General features: G+C 51.9%; 1 protein-coding gene across 1 annotated transcript in view; it reads left to right on the top strand.

Annotated features, from left to right (window-relative positions):
• Trappc12 (trafficking protein particle complex 12) overlaps positions 1-16543 on the top strand; it is a 70045-nt gene extending 53502 nt beyond the window's left edge. The window contains exons 7-12 of the mRNA XM_005360650.3: positions 3647-3719; positions 5460-5533; positions 9601-9699; positions 14477-14577; positions 15284-15371; positions 15552-16543. Of these exons, the coding sequence (XP_005360707.1) occupies positions 3647-3719; positions 5460-5533; positions 9601-9699; positions 14477-14577; positions 15284-15371; positions 15552-15794 (678 nt within the window). The 3' untranslated portion in view covers positions 15795-16543. The remainder of the gene's footprint in view (positions 1-3646; positions 3720-5459; positions 5534-9600; positions 9700-14476; positions 14578-15283; positions 15372-15551) is intronic.
• Positions 16544-16994: the final 451 nt, after the last annotated feature.

Genomic DNA, 16994 nt, shown 5'->3' with positions numbered 1-16994 from the left:
CTGTGCAGCGCCTGGTCCTGTGTGGTCACTCTGCCCTGTGCAGCGCCTGGTCCTGTGTGGTCACTCTGTTCTGTGCAGCACCTGGCCCTGTGTGGTCACTCTGCCTCCGATCCTCCTCATCTTTTATGGGGACTCTAAGAGCCACAGCCCACCCATCTCTTCCCTTGCCCCTTCCTACAGATGATTGACTGCTTACACTTCTCAAGGCCACAGGATGCTCCAAGGTGATCCATCCAAACATCTCAAAGATCTCAGTGCAGAGGCCAGCCTGCTTCACCTCAGACCTGCTATCCCTTGGCCCTACCAACTCTACTTTCTCTTGCCAGCCACAGATAGAGGAGTTCACCTCTTTTCTGAACCCAGACCTCCAGCTGCTCCAGCCTATCATGGCACCATCCTCCGGCTGAGCTCTGTCCTCTGCTCTCTCAGTTCCCATCACCAGGGGCACTCATGTCTGTCTGTCACTGGCTCCCGGGCTGCAAGCCCCTTGTCTCTACAATGGCAGATTACAGGCCCAGGGCTGGATCTCTGAAGGATGGTGGAGCCTAGACTTGCCCACATGGCCAAGATGACACCCCAGATACCCAAACACAGCTGCTCCCACCCCTCCTGGAGCTGTTCTGCCCCCATCTTCTGCATATGGCACCCAAGGGACCTCCTACTGTGGGCTTGTCCCACAGTTTCCAATCATATGAGCAGGACCTCAGCTGAGGACTGCTCTGGCCTCGAAGAGTCTTCTAAGCCATTAACTCTTTACAGGGTGTTAGAACAGAACTGGGCCAGGGAGCGTGTACAAGCAACGAAGTCCTAACTACTTGGGTAGCTGAGGGAAGAGGAACACTTGACCCCGTAAGCTCAAAACCAGCCTGGGCCATATTGTGAGACCTGTTTTGAGGGAGGGGAATAAAGGCCCTCATCTCCCTTTTTTTTTATTACAGAGTAAGCTATCATACCTGAGGCCATAGCTTCTGTCTCCTTTTGGAGAGCTCTGCCCTGGATTAGAAGAGAGCCCACTCCTGTGGCACTGCTTGCCAGCACCCTTGGCTGGACCTCCCCGCAGCTTATATTGGGCTGTGTCGTTCACAGCATCAACACCAGTCCTTGGTGATTATGGGTGTGGGGAGGGACAGGAGAGAGGAAGATGGGGCTTCAGGGTGAAGAAGAAAATGGGCCTGCACAGCTGTAGAGCCTGTCTCACCCAGACTAGGTGGCTACTCTGGGCCGTGGCCATAATGTACTCTTGATTTACATTTGATAAAACCGAAAGAAATCCTCTCACCTTCAGGTTTATCTGCTCAAATTCAGTAGAAATGCCAGTTGATACCTTTCTGCCGCCCACGCTTTCCCAGGGACCTCTGCCTTCAGAGCATCTTCCAGAACAGTGTGGTGCATTGCACCTGCTGGGAGGGATCCAGTTGATGATACTTGTTCTCGGGGTCTGCATCCGGGACAACACAGACCTGTGGGTGGGGGTCAAAAGGTCAGCCTTTCCCTGCAGTACCCGCATCTCCTAAGTGGTGCAGACATGGCCCCCCAAGGCTCAGAAACCTTCTCATGTCTGCAGTCAGAACCTTCCCACCAATACTCAAGCCCCTTAGTGGCCTGGGACACTGCAGACCCTGGAGCTCCTCTCAGTCCCACTCGCCAGACCCACAGGAGGTGAGAGCGGCTGTAACCTGCTCCAGGCCCTCCCCTTCCCGCCCCCGGTGTGTAGCTACATGCTATGCTAGTTATTTGTCTTACAAGTGCTGCAACCCATGGCCCAGCATAGACCATTGAAGGGAGGGAAAATGTTTGTTTTGATTCATGGTTTTCAGAGGGTTCAGGCTCGTCACTTGACCCATGTGCCCCAGCATAGCATCACAGGAAGACTGCATGGCACAAGCTGTTCCCTTTATAGCTGGCCGGGGACCACATGGTCCCAAGGACCTTTCCCCAGTATCTACCTCTACCAGCTAAGTCCTACTTCCTGAGCTCTCTAAAACCTCACAGTAGGGCCACCAGCTTGGGACGTGAGCATTAGCCAGTGAGCCTGTTGGAAAAGAAGATTCCCCAGACTGTCAAAAAACCTGGAGAGCCCAGAGTAGGCGGTAGAGCCCTTGCTGGCCCCGCCTCTGCCACCTCCATTGCCAGTAGCTTCTGTCTGTGCTGCCTCTCACATTGCAGTGCGTGCTGCCGCCCCTCTGAAGTGCCCCACTTCTGCAGAGCCAGAACAGCAGGCAGCCTCCACCCTCCCGTGGGTGCTGGCTGAGATGTGCAGGGCTCCATGGAGGCAGCCTTCCCCAGGCCTGAGATCCAGGTGTGTTCCGGGGTGGGTGATGCAGTGGTCCTAGAACACAGAGTTGTGTACACGGACCTCTCCACACTCCTCGTAGCCCGAGAACTGTCCACTGTCCTGCTGTCTGCGGCTTTTTCGTGATGCAGACCCAGCCTTTGTCCTAGTTCTCTGCGCTCAGGCTGGATCCTGAATGCTGGTGCCCTCTGCTGTCCCTCATCCTTCTCTTTCTTCCTGGGCTCCCTCCACTCCAGCCTGAGGGGATTTAAGAGTTCCTTCTCTGTCAGATTAGCAGATTAGCTGGGAAATGTCATTTGACATAGTTGGCACTGGCTTACTTCCCTCCAAGGTCACAGTCCTGGACCCCGTGTCTGTGTCCTGAATCTCTCAAAGGACAATCTTGAGCCCCACGTGCGTCTCGAGTCACAGTCCACAGCTAATTACTCTCTTGGTTATACAAACTACGGACTTTACAAAGGGTAACACCAGTGTGGCATAGGTAGGTTTTGAGAGGACACTCAGTGCTGTCCTCCACTGCCTACCTGCCTCCTGGAGGGTAGCCACGGGGTAACGTCACCCAGCAGGTGGCGAGAGGAAGAGCAGACAGATGCAGGAGAGCCTTTTCCATTAACACTGTCCCCACTTTTTCACACACGTAGTCTTCTCATCCTGCCCCAGGATATAATAATAAATAATAGAGTAATGACAGTAGTAAACCCTCTTCCCAAGCCACAGGGGCCATGGTGACTTTTTTTTTCTGGGAAACCCAAATGCAGAAAAAACAATGCAAAGGTTTTAACCAAACAATAAAAACTGTGTGGGGGTGGTGGTGGTGCACACCTTTAGTCCCAGCACTCAGGAGGCAGAGGCAGGCAGATCGCTGTGAGTTCCAGGCCAGCCTGATCTACAAAGCAAGTCCCAGGACAGCCAGGGCGACACAGAGAAACCCTGCCTCGGGGAGGGGGGAAAAAGTGCCATCTTCATGGAATTGCGCGAGTGTTGTAGGAAAGGCTGTAGGCCTGGCGGTGCCCAGAGGAAGGGAGTTGATGCTCCCACGGAAGCTAATTACTCTCGTGTGTAACACATCTGATGCTTTTTATGGAAAGAAACACGGAACACCCACTATGTTCACGTCTGAGAAAGCTTTATGAGTCTCATCAGCCTAAACTCCACCTCCTACCAGAGTGAGGGTCCTGCCCTTCTCATCAGCTCCAAGTAACTGGTAGTCGTAGTGGTGCAAAGGACACATCTGTGCAAACATTCCTTAATGGGTCGGTTTCCACCCAGAGAAGTGTGCTGTGTCCAGGAAATACAGTGACACTGTGGACAGACCTACTCACAGTTTTGTTTCCTTGTTTGAAATGACTGCAGATCCTGGCCAACTTGGAGCAAGGCTTAGCTGAAGACGGTGGCCTGAGCAATGTCACCCAGGAGAGCAGACAAGGTGAGCAGTCCCCTCTGTTCACGCTCTCGGGTGTGTGAGTCTCGACCCTAAGGTGGTCCTCGCTGTGCTGTAGAAGGGCCCTGGGTAGATGAGGGGAGAACACAGGTTTAACCCAAAATATAAGTGGGTTCTGAGAATGGCCCCACCCAGCCATTGGTGCCCTAGGGACTTTCCATTTGCCTAGACAGATTCTCAGGGCAGGAGGGAGCCATAGTGTGTACTCAGTGGCTGAGCATCCTGATCTTTCATGGTGTCTTAGAAATCACCTATGGACACACAGTGGACTGCATGGGCAGATCTGCCTCTGAGAAGGTCATATCTCTGCCGTTTCCTTCTGCTATAATGAAACACCCAAATCTGGTTCATTTATAAGGAAGAAAATTGTATTAGGCTCGCAGTTCTGGAGTCTGGGACATGCATGAGTCGATGCTGGCCTGTGGCACAGTCTGCAGCATTGTAGCAGGAAGTAACCATCACATGACTCTTTTTAAACCAACAATACCATTGGTAAGGCCTTGCCTCAGGACTTTCCCAGTGCCCTCCCAAAGACCCCCACTTCAAATACATCAACATGTGACTTTAGGTTATATCCTCAATACATGAACTTGTGTGCATGTTCCTACTGCTGAGCACGCTAGCAAAGAGCCAGTTCCTTTGAAAAGGTTTATGACTCCCTGGGGTTGAAGGGCCATGTGTGTTTGTGTGCGTGTAGGTGAATGATATGTGGTGTGTGCGCATGTGATTTGGGATGTGTATGTGTGCATTTACATGGGTGTAGCCTGTTGGTAACAAGGCTGAAACCCAGAGGCATGAATGTTTGTTTTGGGGGCTTTTTTTGGTTTTGGTTTTTTTTTTTGTTTTGTTTTTTGTTTTTTTTGTTTTTTTCGAGACAGGGTTTCTCTGTGGTTTTTTTTGGAGCCTGTCCTGGAACTAGCTCTTGTAGACCAGGCTGGTCTCGAACTCAGAGATCCGCCTGCCTCTTCCTCCCAAGTGCTGGGATTAAAGGCGTGCGCCACCACCGCCCGGCTCAGAGGCATGAATGTGTCAGCTTGCCCTCGTTGAAGCAAGCAGCATAGTCCCCAACTCAGCCATACTCCTGATGACCTCACAGCCCATCCGTGTGGCCGTCCACTCACATCAGATGTCTGTGAAGGGACCATTCCAACCCCAGCAAGTTCACAGCGCCAGTTTGATAACCTAAGAAGAAACAGTCAGTGAAGGTTCTGAACCAGGTGATGGCTGATACCAGAAGTGAGCAGAGATCTACAGTTCACGTGTCTGCTGCCTGGCAGCCATGACACTGGCCTTGTCCTGTCTGCAAGAGGTGCTTCTCTCCTTCCTTTCACCCAGCCCTTTGGGGTTCATTGCTGGTGTCAGCAAAGCCTGTGAAGAAGGCAGACCAGCATTGTTCCCATCTGAGACTAAAGGCTGTGTGCATGGGTCAGCCTCCACCCTGGCCAGCAGATGTACCATGTCTGCATCAGGCATGCTCGTAGGCTTAGGGTTCTGGCATAGAGCGGGGCTCACCTGTGCTGCACCTGTACAGGTGGTCCCATAAGAGCCCGCTCTGACCCTCTTCTGTCTTCTGTCTCCAGTGCTCCCTACAGTGATTAAAGACATTCTGGTGAACCTGGTAGGGTTAGGCTGCGGGGAGGGAGGAGAGTGAAACCAGTAAACAGGGTGCAGCAGTTCCTAGCTTGCACAAGCATGCTCATGCGCTCTCTCTCCTCTCCCCTGCAGCCTCTGTTCAGCTGTGGAGGTCGCGACTGGGCCGTGTGCTGTATTCCATGGCAAATTGTCTGCTCCTGATGAAGGTATGTGGGCAGCTGAGCTGTAGCGCACCTTGCTCTAGAAGACAGTGTCATCAGGAAGCTGCAGGGAAGTCTGTGCTCCCGCAGGCCTGACGAGGACGTGGGCTGCGGGCCTCAGCAGTATTCAGCATGACCTAGATTGCTCAGTAGAGTTCACTCACACTTGGGGGCCAAACTTGTCATTTTGAAATTCCACAGAAAATGGTTTATGTTACTGGATTTAATTGAGCAGACCTAGGTCTAAGTGGTCTAATTAAAGCTGCTCATTCCACCCGTTTTCCTCTGAACTGCATCCAGAAAGTGTCCTTTGTTCTGGCTTTAGTGTGAGGGTCATTTTTTGTTTGTTTTAATGATTGATGGTTTTGACATCTGAAGGCAGGCTTTCCCACCAGACCCACTTGTGAGGGGGTCACCCAAACTTTCCCCGAGGAGCCAGCATGAATCAGGGAACCCAACCGAGCCATCAGACACAGTGTCTATTCTCCACACAGGCCCTGCCAGCACAGGCAGCCATGTTTTCAGACTTCTCTCTCATCTCAAATACGTCCCATGCCTGGCTTGCCTCCCGCCCTGGGCACGGGTGGCCTGCCACAGAGCTGGCGGCCTTGCTGCCAGCTGCAGGCACCAAAGCTGCCACAGAATCTGTCAGCAGCAGACACCCGGAGCAGCGCCGTTAACACCTTCTGAGCTGTGGTGAGACAGCTCATCACTCCGCCCACGGCCAAGGTCATCCTGCTCTGGCTGAGCATTCGTCAGTGGGCACCTTACCAAGTGGAGAAATGCGTGCCTCCATGCGGCCATGTCCTTGGTTTTGGCAGGAAAAAGTGTGTGGCCACAGCCCAGCTATAGGACAGCGTGCATCCTCTGCACCTCTGTGGTGTGCAACATTGGGTATAGACAGACAGGCCAGGCTCATCCTCTAGTAGGTGACCTTGACACAGGAAGGCTGGGTGTCCTAAAATCTCTCCCAGCTCTGGTTCTCACAGCCTTTTCCTACTTTCTAACTCGTTTGTTTTCAGAAGTTCTGTGTCTAACACGTTTGCACAGGGCCTGTTGCCTATAGAGCCACTGTCACTGCTCTCATCCGTCCTCTTCCCTCATGACATCATTGCAGAGCCTGCCCCACCCCCATGTGCTGCAGCCTTTAGCCAGGGCCTCCACCTCAACACTGCTGTCTCCAGGGGCAAGCATCACCTGAAAGTCTCTGAGTCTTGGTTACCAGGCGTCGTTAGGCATGCAGCAGTGGGTTGCCCAACCAAAAGCTGGAGATCCTCAGAGAAGGAAGTCCCTGCTTTGATGTCGGGCGTTCGGCTGCTTGCATTTCTGAGATGCTCGGCTAGAAAACCACGGAACAAAAATGCTTCCTTTGTTCTCCTGCACCCGTGATAGCGCCATCAACACGGGCACAAACGTCTGTCTGTGTCACCCCACCACTCCAGACTCGGTATAGGACACATCATGTTTCAAAAATGATTTCACAATGGATGTAATTTAAGTTAAAAGTTCAGTTTAATTTTTATTTTCATGAGTTAAAGGAGTGAAAGAAAGGTTTAAGTAGAGTGGATGCAAGCATATGCACTCTTCTGCCATCTAGTGGGCACAACCAAGTATTACCACGGTAGCTGGGCCGCTGCGCTGGGGCCTGTGTGCTGGCTAACAGCCTTTTAATGATAAGAAATTTGGTTATATGTTCCAGTTCTGAATATCCCACAATACGTTGTGCGGGACCCTTGCTTGCAAGACAAAGCCCTCTGTTTGTAAACACGACTGGGGTGGATCTGTGTGGTGCTGCAGCCTCCCTTGGCCACTCCCTAGCTCCACATCCCCAGACCTCCCACACCCGTTGAGACACACAGGCTGCCTACTCCTTGCTCAGGTCACACTATGTGACGCCTTCAGTGGGGAAAGGCCACTAATGCGGCTCAGCTGTCATTCCCCCAGTGTTATTGCTGACAGGTCAGGCTAAGAGACCCTCCAGGCTCCAGGGATTGAGTGAGTTCACCTGCTCGCAACCCACTGGAAAGTACCCTCCCTCTAGCAGGCACACCCTAACCACTGAGGCTTGTTGACATCTGCAAACATTTACCTCTGCCCTGCCTGCTGATCCCTTCTCTGCTGGGTCTACCCTGCCTTCCCAGGAGAGCAGTAAAATCCCATTAAGACTGGACATGCACACCTCTAATCCAAGCACTTGGGAGCCAGAGGCAGGGGGATCTTTGAGAATTCAAGACCAGTGTGGTCTGCATCACTACAGGCCAAACAGAGATACACAGTAGATAGATAGAAGATAGATAGATAGATAGATAGATAGATAGATAGATAGATAGATAGATAGATAGATAGATAGATAGATAAATAGATAATCTATAACAGGTATATTCAGGTATATTTAGGCCTGTTTCTTTCCTGCCGCCGGGCCATCCTCAGTAGCATGAACCCCTGACTCTAGGCATGTTTGGAAGGCAGTAATGTCGGTCAAAAAACCTAGGATTCCAGCAGGGCTGGTTACCCAGGCATACTGGCCTTCGTGCTCCTACCCTAGCCCGCCCACAGCTGTCTGTCAGATGCATCAAGATCAAAACGGAGTACAGGTCACTACAGTGTGTGATCAGGTGCAGCCCCATGACTTGGAGCTGGTGACACTCAGCACAGTCATGTGCTGCACCCAAATGTGAGGGTGCAGTCAGGTTAGAGGGGGGACAATGGCACGGAGCTTAGGGGCCACGACTCTCCTGAGGGAAGTAAAACTGGTTGCTGCTCAAGTGTGGAGTGGCCAGAGCCCAGGAGAGTAGTCTGAAAGCAGGTCCCCAGCCACACAAGGATGGCATGGTCTCCCAGCCATGTCCCTGGCTTCCAGAATGTGCGGTGCCATCACAAGCACCGGACACAGATGCTCCTGCACACGAGCACACGTGCTCCTGCTGGTGCAGCTCTAAGTAAGGCAGCCTGGCCGCGGGCTGCATTGGTGTGGTGGGAGAGGAAGTCAAGGCACGTGGGCTCTGGCTCCTTGTGAGCATCAGGCCTTGAATAAAATTAGTTTTAACGAGCTGTACTTGAAGGTACCAGACTGGAGAGTCTTCTTTTTTTTCCCCCTGCCAAACTGGAATTTTGTTCGGCGTCTGTCTTTTAACCTCCCAATTAGCAAGCTCAGTAACTGAAGTCCCAGTTTGGAGGAAACAAAGTTTAGAATACAGAATGAAATACCTTCCCGGATCTTACAGTTAGGAGAAAATCAGCAGTGGTGACCCTGAGCTGGTGACTGAGCCGGAACCTAGAGGAAGTAAGTGTTCGGCATAGTTCACACCACAAAGCTTGCTCCAGTACTTGGCTACTGAGGATGTAAGAGGAGCTGACCTCTGAACCTTGTGATAGGCAGCACCTGACTCTCTGAGACCAGGTCTCACACCTTTTACTACTGTAGGCCAAAAGTGGGAAATGGGCACTGTGTTGGTGGTTGCCTCAAGGAGAGCTGCAAGCAGGGTTGGCATGTGGCCACGATCAGGTGCACACAGCTAGACCATGCAAAATAAAGGCTGTGCAGATTGCAGACCCCAAGCTGCAGCACGTCGGGGCCTCTATGCACTTGTCGTCCCTATAGAGCAACGTGACTACACGTGCGTTATAGGAAGCAGTGACAGCCGTATGCCCTCACTGTCATCACGAAGGCTATTGGCAGGCTCTTTGTTTCAAAACAGATATTTCACCTCAGTGTCTAGCACAGAAAATGTCTGAGACCTTTGAGAATGTGGCTTATATGTCTGGAGGATGGGATGTACAGAACCACAAGTCCTTACAACAACTCTGCCAGAAAGAGCTAGGGACCCAATGTGGAGGCTCCTGCATAGGTGGGAGAAAGAAGCAGCCTGTGGACCTAACTCTAGGTCCAGAGCCTCTGTGATGACAGCAGGGATGTGTGTCACACAGAACTCAGCCCATCACCATGAAGGAAGGGTTCCTGCGCAGCCTGCCGCCTCCACAGCTGTCTGTGTGTGCGCCCTCGGTCTGTAACGCTCAGGGAACAGCTGTACAGTGTCTCCAGCTCACAGCGTTCTCTTGGTCTCTTGCCACAGGACTACGTGCTGGCCATCGACGCTTACCGCGCAGTGATCAAGTACTACCCGGAGCAGGAGCCGCAGCTGCTGAGTGGCATTGGCCGCATCCTCCTCCAGGTAACTGCTGGCAGCCTGGCAGCTGAGCAGGGAGGCTGCGATCCAGCAGGGCTGCCGGGAAACTCTGTCCTCAGAGCTGACAGAGAAGGAGCAGTAAGGCAATGTTTCAGTTCAAATGAACATGACCTAAGTTAAGGCGTCCTTTGCAGCAATTCTTTTGTGTGGTGTTCTGTCCAGTTGCAGCCAGGGACATCTGCCAAACTGCAGCTACTCTGTTGAGGGAACACTCAAAACACTCAAGTGCACCTAGTCACAGTGCAGTAGTCCTGCAACCCTCGGCAAGGCTCTCTAGTGTTTGGCATGTCTTCCTGTTGGTTCCAGGGTCATGATCTCACACTGCAGACTGCCCAGCATATGGACCCTGTGTGTCCGTCTCTTGAAAGCCTCTGAATGTGGGAGAGGCAGGTGGGTGAGGGACAGCTAATGGCAAGAGGAGAAAGAGCCAACCCACACAGGCGCATGGTCACAGGAGTGAAGTACTCTGTGCTCCTGACCTCACAGTTAGCCGCCACATCTGAACAGCAGCTCTGCCTCTTCCTGACACCGGGAGTCTAGAACTCCCAGGTACCACATCCTGTGTCCTGACTCCTTAGCAAGGCCCTCCTGCCTGGACGATCCAGGACACAAGAGGGAACGCTGAAATTTGATAGTTTGGGGGTTGGGACAGCCCTAAGGATGTGTGTCCCTCGTGGACCACATCTCCACAGTGAGAGCCACGGAGCATCAGGAAGAGTAAACATTTCCAGATGAGACCGACTTCACTACTGAGCTGAGCTGATGAATGCTGAGTGAAAGGGAAGAGAATGGAAAAGGGAGCTGGATGCTGAAAGCCCGGGCTGCCCTGGGGAGAAAAGAGGGGACGTTTCCTCAGCAGATAACAAAGGGCAAAACCTAGGGACAGTAGATTTGCTATGTAGCAGGGCTGGGTTGCTCAGCCCTGGGCACTGCTGCAGGCCAGTGTTCCATCTCGGGATCCAAGACAGAGGAGAGCCACAGTCCTCCAAACATGTTGCTCCAGGCAAGAACTGCAATATCCCCCGGGCCAAGGCATCAGAGCCCAGGTAGGTTAGATCTTCAAGGCCAGGATTCCTGGGCGCTGTTGACTTTGACCCACAAACAGTGTGGTGCTGGCATCTGGTCTTGTGTGCCCATTCTCTTACCCTTAGTGCACAGGAGTAACTGGCCAGTCTTCAGTGAGAAAGAGCAGCAGCCGACTATTGTAAGGTGGCTGCCCAGAACCAAAATAACCACACAGAAACTGTATTATTTAAATCACTGCTTGGCCCATTAGCTCCAGCTTCTGATTGGCTAACTATTTTATCTTAATTTAACCCATCTCCATTAATCTGTGTATCACCACAAAGTCGTGGCCTACCAGCAAAGTTTCTGCATCTTTCTCCCAGCACTCAGTTTAGTTTTCCCTGCCTACCTCTGCTCTGCTATAAGCTCAAGACAGTTTTTTATTCATTAACCAATAAAAGCAACACATAGACAGAAGGACCTCCCACACCAGCCAACTTGGGTTCTCATCAGCACAACATGGTCAGGCTTAAAATACCTGGTCATCCCACTGTGATGGGTGAGGAGAGCGAGCCCTTCTACAGCCATGTCTATCTGAGTGTGTAAAACCAAATGTGGACACACTCAAATGTTCTCAGAGGCCATTCCTGGCTCCTGAGTCTGGGAAAGTACACCAGAGAAATGGAGAATCAGACACCGCTCCAAACAAGGCAAGGCACTTTCCATTACAATGCTGAAGAGTTGGAATAGAAGCAGTTTAGTAAACAAATGTGCAGAGGACTGTGGGGAAAGCATCAGGAATGGACCGCACCAACCACGATGGAGTAAATGACAGACAGCAGGCCCCTCAATAATCTCACGCAGGTGAACTTGGATATTGGTATGCACCTTCTCCATTGGCTCCACACTTACATTTAAATTTGTTTTTAAGGTTTCTCTGAAATGCTGTGTGACCTAAGAATAGGCGAGCCATTATTTTATCCCCCCACAATTGCTGGACCACAGAGGAAGACAACTTTGACAAATGAGTGCCCCAGAGGTGCATGCCCCTCCCCAGCCTCTCCGAGGTCTCCTGGCCACAGGCCTTCTGTTGTAATTCTTGAGGCTATTTTATTCTGCAGAATGGCCTTCATTCTTTCAGAGATAGGCGTAGAGCCAGTCTGGCTGTGAGCACAGGGTCACCTCTGTAGACTGTGTGCCATTCATGTAACAGCTGGAAACCCAATTCAGGCATCCAGCGCAATAAACGCCTTGTTTTTGATTTCGTTCCCAGATATGAGGGGACTCTGAGTGCCCTCGCGGGTCCTCACAGGCGCGACTGCCTCCTGCTCGCATTCCCCGCCAGCCCTGAGAGAGGCCAAGTGGCATCTGCATATCTGAAACTCTCAGGCCTGTGGATGTCACCGTCACACACAGCATCCTGTAGACCATGTGTGCCTTCTGCTCAGAGAGCAGGTGGACAGTGGCTAGCAGGAGGGAATTGGCCATGAGAGGGATTTCACATTGAGGAAGCCCATTCGCCTGTGTCCGGGAGCATCTCAGGCAGTCCAGAGGCAGAGCAGAGTCATCCAGTCTCTGGGTGTCTGCAGCATTTGTCCTTTGAAGTCACTTCTCTCTGGCTCACACTCCGCCCCTCCAGGTCTTTTCACGTGGGCCTTAGGAGGTCATCACTCATACCAGCAAGGTAGATTTTGAAACACCATGGAGGTGCAGTAGCCAAAGGATACCGCTGTGCTGCTGTCCAGGGCAAGGGGATCCTCTGACCCCATGACTATCAGAGTTGGCTGGAGAGCCAGGAAGGTGGCAGACCATGAGGGAGACTCCAGACTGCAGGGAGCCAGGGAGTGAATGCTGGGACACAGTGGGGAGGAGCAGGAGAGGCCTCAACATGGCAGGGACGGCAGCAGCATAGCAGATGGGAACATCCTGTTGGAACTGCAGCCACGAGGAGCAGGTGGGGAAGAGTGGTACACAGTGGCCCAAGGATGCCTGACAGATGGTGGCCGTACACCCTGACATGTCCTAGACATCGTATCTGTGTTGTGTTCTTGCAGCTCACTAACCAGCAGTCAGACCTCCAGAAAACTGCTTAGAAAGAAATGGCCTCCAGCTTGAAAAGCTGTCAACCCCACCCCAGGAAATGCAAAAACTCTTTTTTGTTTTTTGAGCTGTTGAGTGGCTAGAAATGATTATAAGGACAAATAGCAAATGGGGTGTCTATTGAAGACCGTCAGTGGGAAGACCGGAGTGTCTTAACCAGAGCTGCCCCTCCTCCCCAGCTCAGCCGGTGCCAAGAGCCCATGCTAGAGAGGGCCCCTTCCACTTGCCCCGCCCCAGGCCTCGGGCCACTGTGGATACAGTACTCACTAACTGTCCATTACACCCTCCTGCGGGGTGGAGCAGAGCTTCCCCAGGGTAGGACCTCACGCTCTCTGTGCCAAGCTGCCCTACCCAGTATACTCTAGAGTCACTCTGGAGAGACTTACCTGGGCCTCACTCTAGTCCAGAAACAGGCCTGCAGGTAGGTAGTGATGATCTGCTCCCCAAGGCAGGCACTGACTCCCCGCATAAGACAGGTCAACCCAAGTGTGTTCTCAAACAGAGATAAGGTGCTGTCAAAGGGGAAAGCCACAGGCTGAGACACCTCAAGCCTTCTAGTACATATGCTGGACTTCACCAGAATCGAGAATTCATGTAGCTCTCATTCAGGCCTCCTCCAGGCATTAAGAGACAAACAGAATGTTGAATATAATAAGGTACAGTGTGGTCAAAAGATGATATTGTGTGGGACTTTTGGAGTGTCCCTCACGTAGACTGTGAACACATGGGACATGTGTCTGCCCCTTACCAGTGTGTGCAGCAAAACCCTTTCTTTTCTTCTGCTTGTCCAAGCTGAGTGGAGCATTGCTTTCCCTTCATATATTTTTTTAAGTTTTTAGTTTTTCAAGACAGGGTTTCTCTGTAGCTTTGGAGCCTGTCCTGGACCAGGCTGGCCTCAAACTCACAGAGATCCACCTGCCTCTGCCTCCCGAGTGCTGGGATAAAATGCCTGCACCATCACCACCAGGTGATTTCCCTTCCTACTCTTAAGGCAAACGAAGGGCATGGACGATGCCTGGACATCCCAGCTCTGTATCTTGACACTCCCCCATCACTGGTGGAGAACCAGGGCCGGGCCTCCCGGTGCCGCGAGTATGAATTCCTCTCATCCCCCTGCTGTCTATCCTGAGGGGCCCTGCCTTGTTTGAGGGGCTAATGATTTCCTTACAAGGTATATGTGTGGGTTTGCTCCTTTATGTTTATAATAGTATCAAAGTATTAGTCTCTGTTATTTAGTTAAAATATTACTTTGAAATTGGAAAACTGGTGGTATCTACTCTGTCACCAGGCAGAAATATCCCAGTTGACCTGGGCATCTTGTGTTATTCCAAGAGTTTGTTTTTACATAATGCTATGCCGAAATTTATTCTTAGGGACTCAGCTGCTAAGTCAAAAGACTGGAGACAGGTGTTCACATTAACATAATTCCCTGATGGGGACAAGAAGCACCAGACACTTTGAGTTGCTTTGGTTTTTTTACTGAACACCAAACTGAGACTCTGTCTTAAATGTCCCCTGCTCACTGGGTGGGCTCTGAGGTCCCCTGGGTGACACACGACTTCCCAGTCTGACACAGTACTGGGGAACAAATGTGACTTTACATTTATACGTCTTTGAACTTGTCGGCTAAACTGACTGCGGAACTTTGTCCAAGCAGATTGGAGACATAAAAACAGCTGAAAAGTATTTTCAAGACGTTGAGAAAGTGACGCAGAAGTTGGATGGACTGCAGGGTAAAATAATGGTTTTAATGAACAGGTAAATATCTTTCAATGATTTATCAAGTCTGTGTGTGCTGAGCTCAGGGGACCACTGTGGAGAGTTGGCTCTGACACCTGTGAGCTCCGGGGACTGGACTCAGGGTTTGAAGGACAGCTGGTGATTTAACCTTAACCTGCTGAGTCATCTCATGGCCCACAGTTTGGAGTGTCTTTCTCCCACCTGTCCCTGTCCTCAGTACTGAGACCCAGGAGCCTCAGGCTTCTAGAATCACAGCCCTGCTCCTTAGTCCTAAGAACCAATCTGAAGGGACCCTGCTCTACAGACCCCACTTGTTTTCAGTAGAGACTCCCCCGTGTGTGATGCCTGCCATCGGGCTCTTGCCAGCCCGAGTCTCAGATTGGCTTTCAGGAGTCGTGTATCAGAAGATGATGAGTGCAGTCATCAGGACAGACCTGCCCACCCTTCTAACCAGGTCCAGAAAGTGAACGTGGAGCAGGGCTCAGTTTGTACGACAGGAAGTGACCTTGGTTGGAGCTTTAGTGTCTGGACTGGAACCTGGGCGGCTGACTTGCTAGTGAGTCTGATGTTTCAGTCAGCGATAAAGCCACTGCCTCCACCTGAGAGCACACGACTCACTCTGGCATGTGTGCCCCTTCCTCCCATGGGACCTGTGAACCTGGCCCTGGCTGGAGAGAGCCCTTGGCTGCCTGTGCTCACCGCTTTACCTGTGTGTGCATTACAGAGCCTTTCTGTACCTCGGCCAGAATAACTTTGCAGAAGCTCACAAGTTCTTCACAGAGATCTTGAAGATGGACCCCACAAACGCAGTGGTAAGTCTTGGTACCCCACAGGCTCCTCTACCTTTTGCAGACCAGCAAACCCAGATTTCTGCTCTGAGCTAGCCTGGCCTCCAGTAGCTAGAGAGGTCCATAAAGGGGCTGGTGAGACATGGCGACCAGGGAGCAGCAACAGCAGGCAGGGTCACCCTAAGCACATGTCCTTTCCTGCAGGCCAACAACAATGCTGCTGTGTGTCTGCTTTACCTGGGCAAGCTCAAGGACTCCCTGCGGCAGTTGGAGGCCATGGTGCAGCAGGACCCCAAGCACTACCTGCATGAGAGTGTGCTCTTCAACCTGACCACCATGTATGAGCTGGAGTCCTCAAGGAGCATGCAGAAGAAGCAGAGCCTGCTCGAGGCTGTTGCCAGCAAAGAAGGGGACAGCTTCAACACACAGTGCCTCAAGCTGGCCTAGTTCCCAACCAGGTCTCTGTATCAGTAAACGCATGTGACGGGTGGGTAGGAGCATGCCTTGAGATGGGGCTCCTCGCACACCCACCATCCTGCCTACGTTGCAATTCTTACAGCACTGCCTGTTGGCGAAGGTGGACTCTGTGATGGCATTTCAGGGGCAGGAAACACAAGACACTTTGGGTCCCTTTGGTTTATTCCTGGAAGTTAACCTGTTCATGTATCACTTCTGAATACTCACAGAATGTATATATTACATATGTACAGATGTATATTAGTGCCTGTTCTCACTGTAGGCCTAAATGATTACAGTTGTCTTCCTTCCACACATCCCAAGCCAAAGCATCCCTTTGCTCACTTCTGGCCTGACAAGCCACCCTGGATGGCCTGGGATGGGTTGCGAGCCATCAGCATACTCAGAACACAGCGGGGACAAGAACCATATCAGGCCAGGCGTAGCATCTATGCATCCCTGTGTGCCTGGAAGTCAGGACGTGTGCTTAACACTTGTCTACGTTTTCCACTTTGAGAAATGTAAAGCACCTGGAAACAGCTTTGGGTACCCAGCTTTCCCATTCATGGGAAAACACTCGCTTTAAAAGCAGGGTACACAACCTTGGGGTGCAGCAGAGCACAACTTCGGCCTTGGGTGCTGAGGGCCTAGGTTCCAGCTCAGCTCCATAAACAGAATGTCTGTGGGACAAAGCAAAGCCCCATGTGTGTTCACGGTTGTAATAAAGTGAGAAGATAAAGCTCTTGTGTGGCTTCCTGGGGAGACATGGGCAGGCACCGCAATTGACACAGATGACAGACTGTCCTACCCAAGGCTACCCGAGGCTAACTTAGAGAAGCAATGAATTTGGGAGGGGAAGGGGGGTCACTCATAGGAGCATGGACACCCAGAGGTACTGAAGAGGATGCCTACCCATCCTTGGTGGTGACTGAAAAGCTGTGTCTCTGCAGCCCCTGTAGAACTGAGGCAGCTCAGCAGGCCAGCCTCCTTCCCCAGCTGTCGCTCCTACTATGTAGCCTTGAGGAGGGGCCAGTGAACACAGTAAGTTATGGGGGTCTTATGTTCCTCCAGGAGGCATAGTCCAGCCCTTTCCCAGCTCACCTTCTCCCACACCCCTTTCCCAGCTCACCTTCTCCCACACCCCTTCCCAGCTCACCTCCCACACCCCTTCCCAGCTCACCTTCTCCCACA

Source organism: Microtus ochrogaster, linkage group LG3 (assembly GCF_000317375.1).
Source record: "Microtus ochrogaster isolate Prairie Vole_2 linkage group LG3, MicOch1.0, whole genome shotgun sequence".
Classification (NCBI taxonomy): Eukaryota; Metazoa; Chordata; class Mammalia; order Rodentia; family Cricetidae; genus Microtus; species Microtus ochrogaster.
This window is presented reverse-complemented; position numbering and strand designations above follow the sequence as displayed.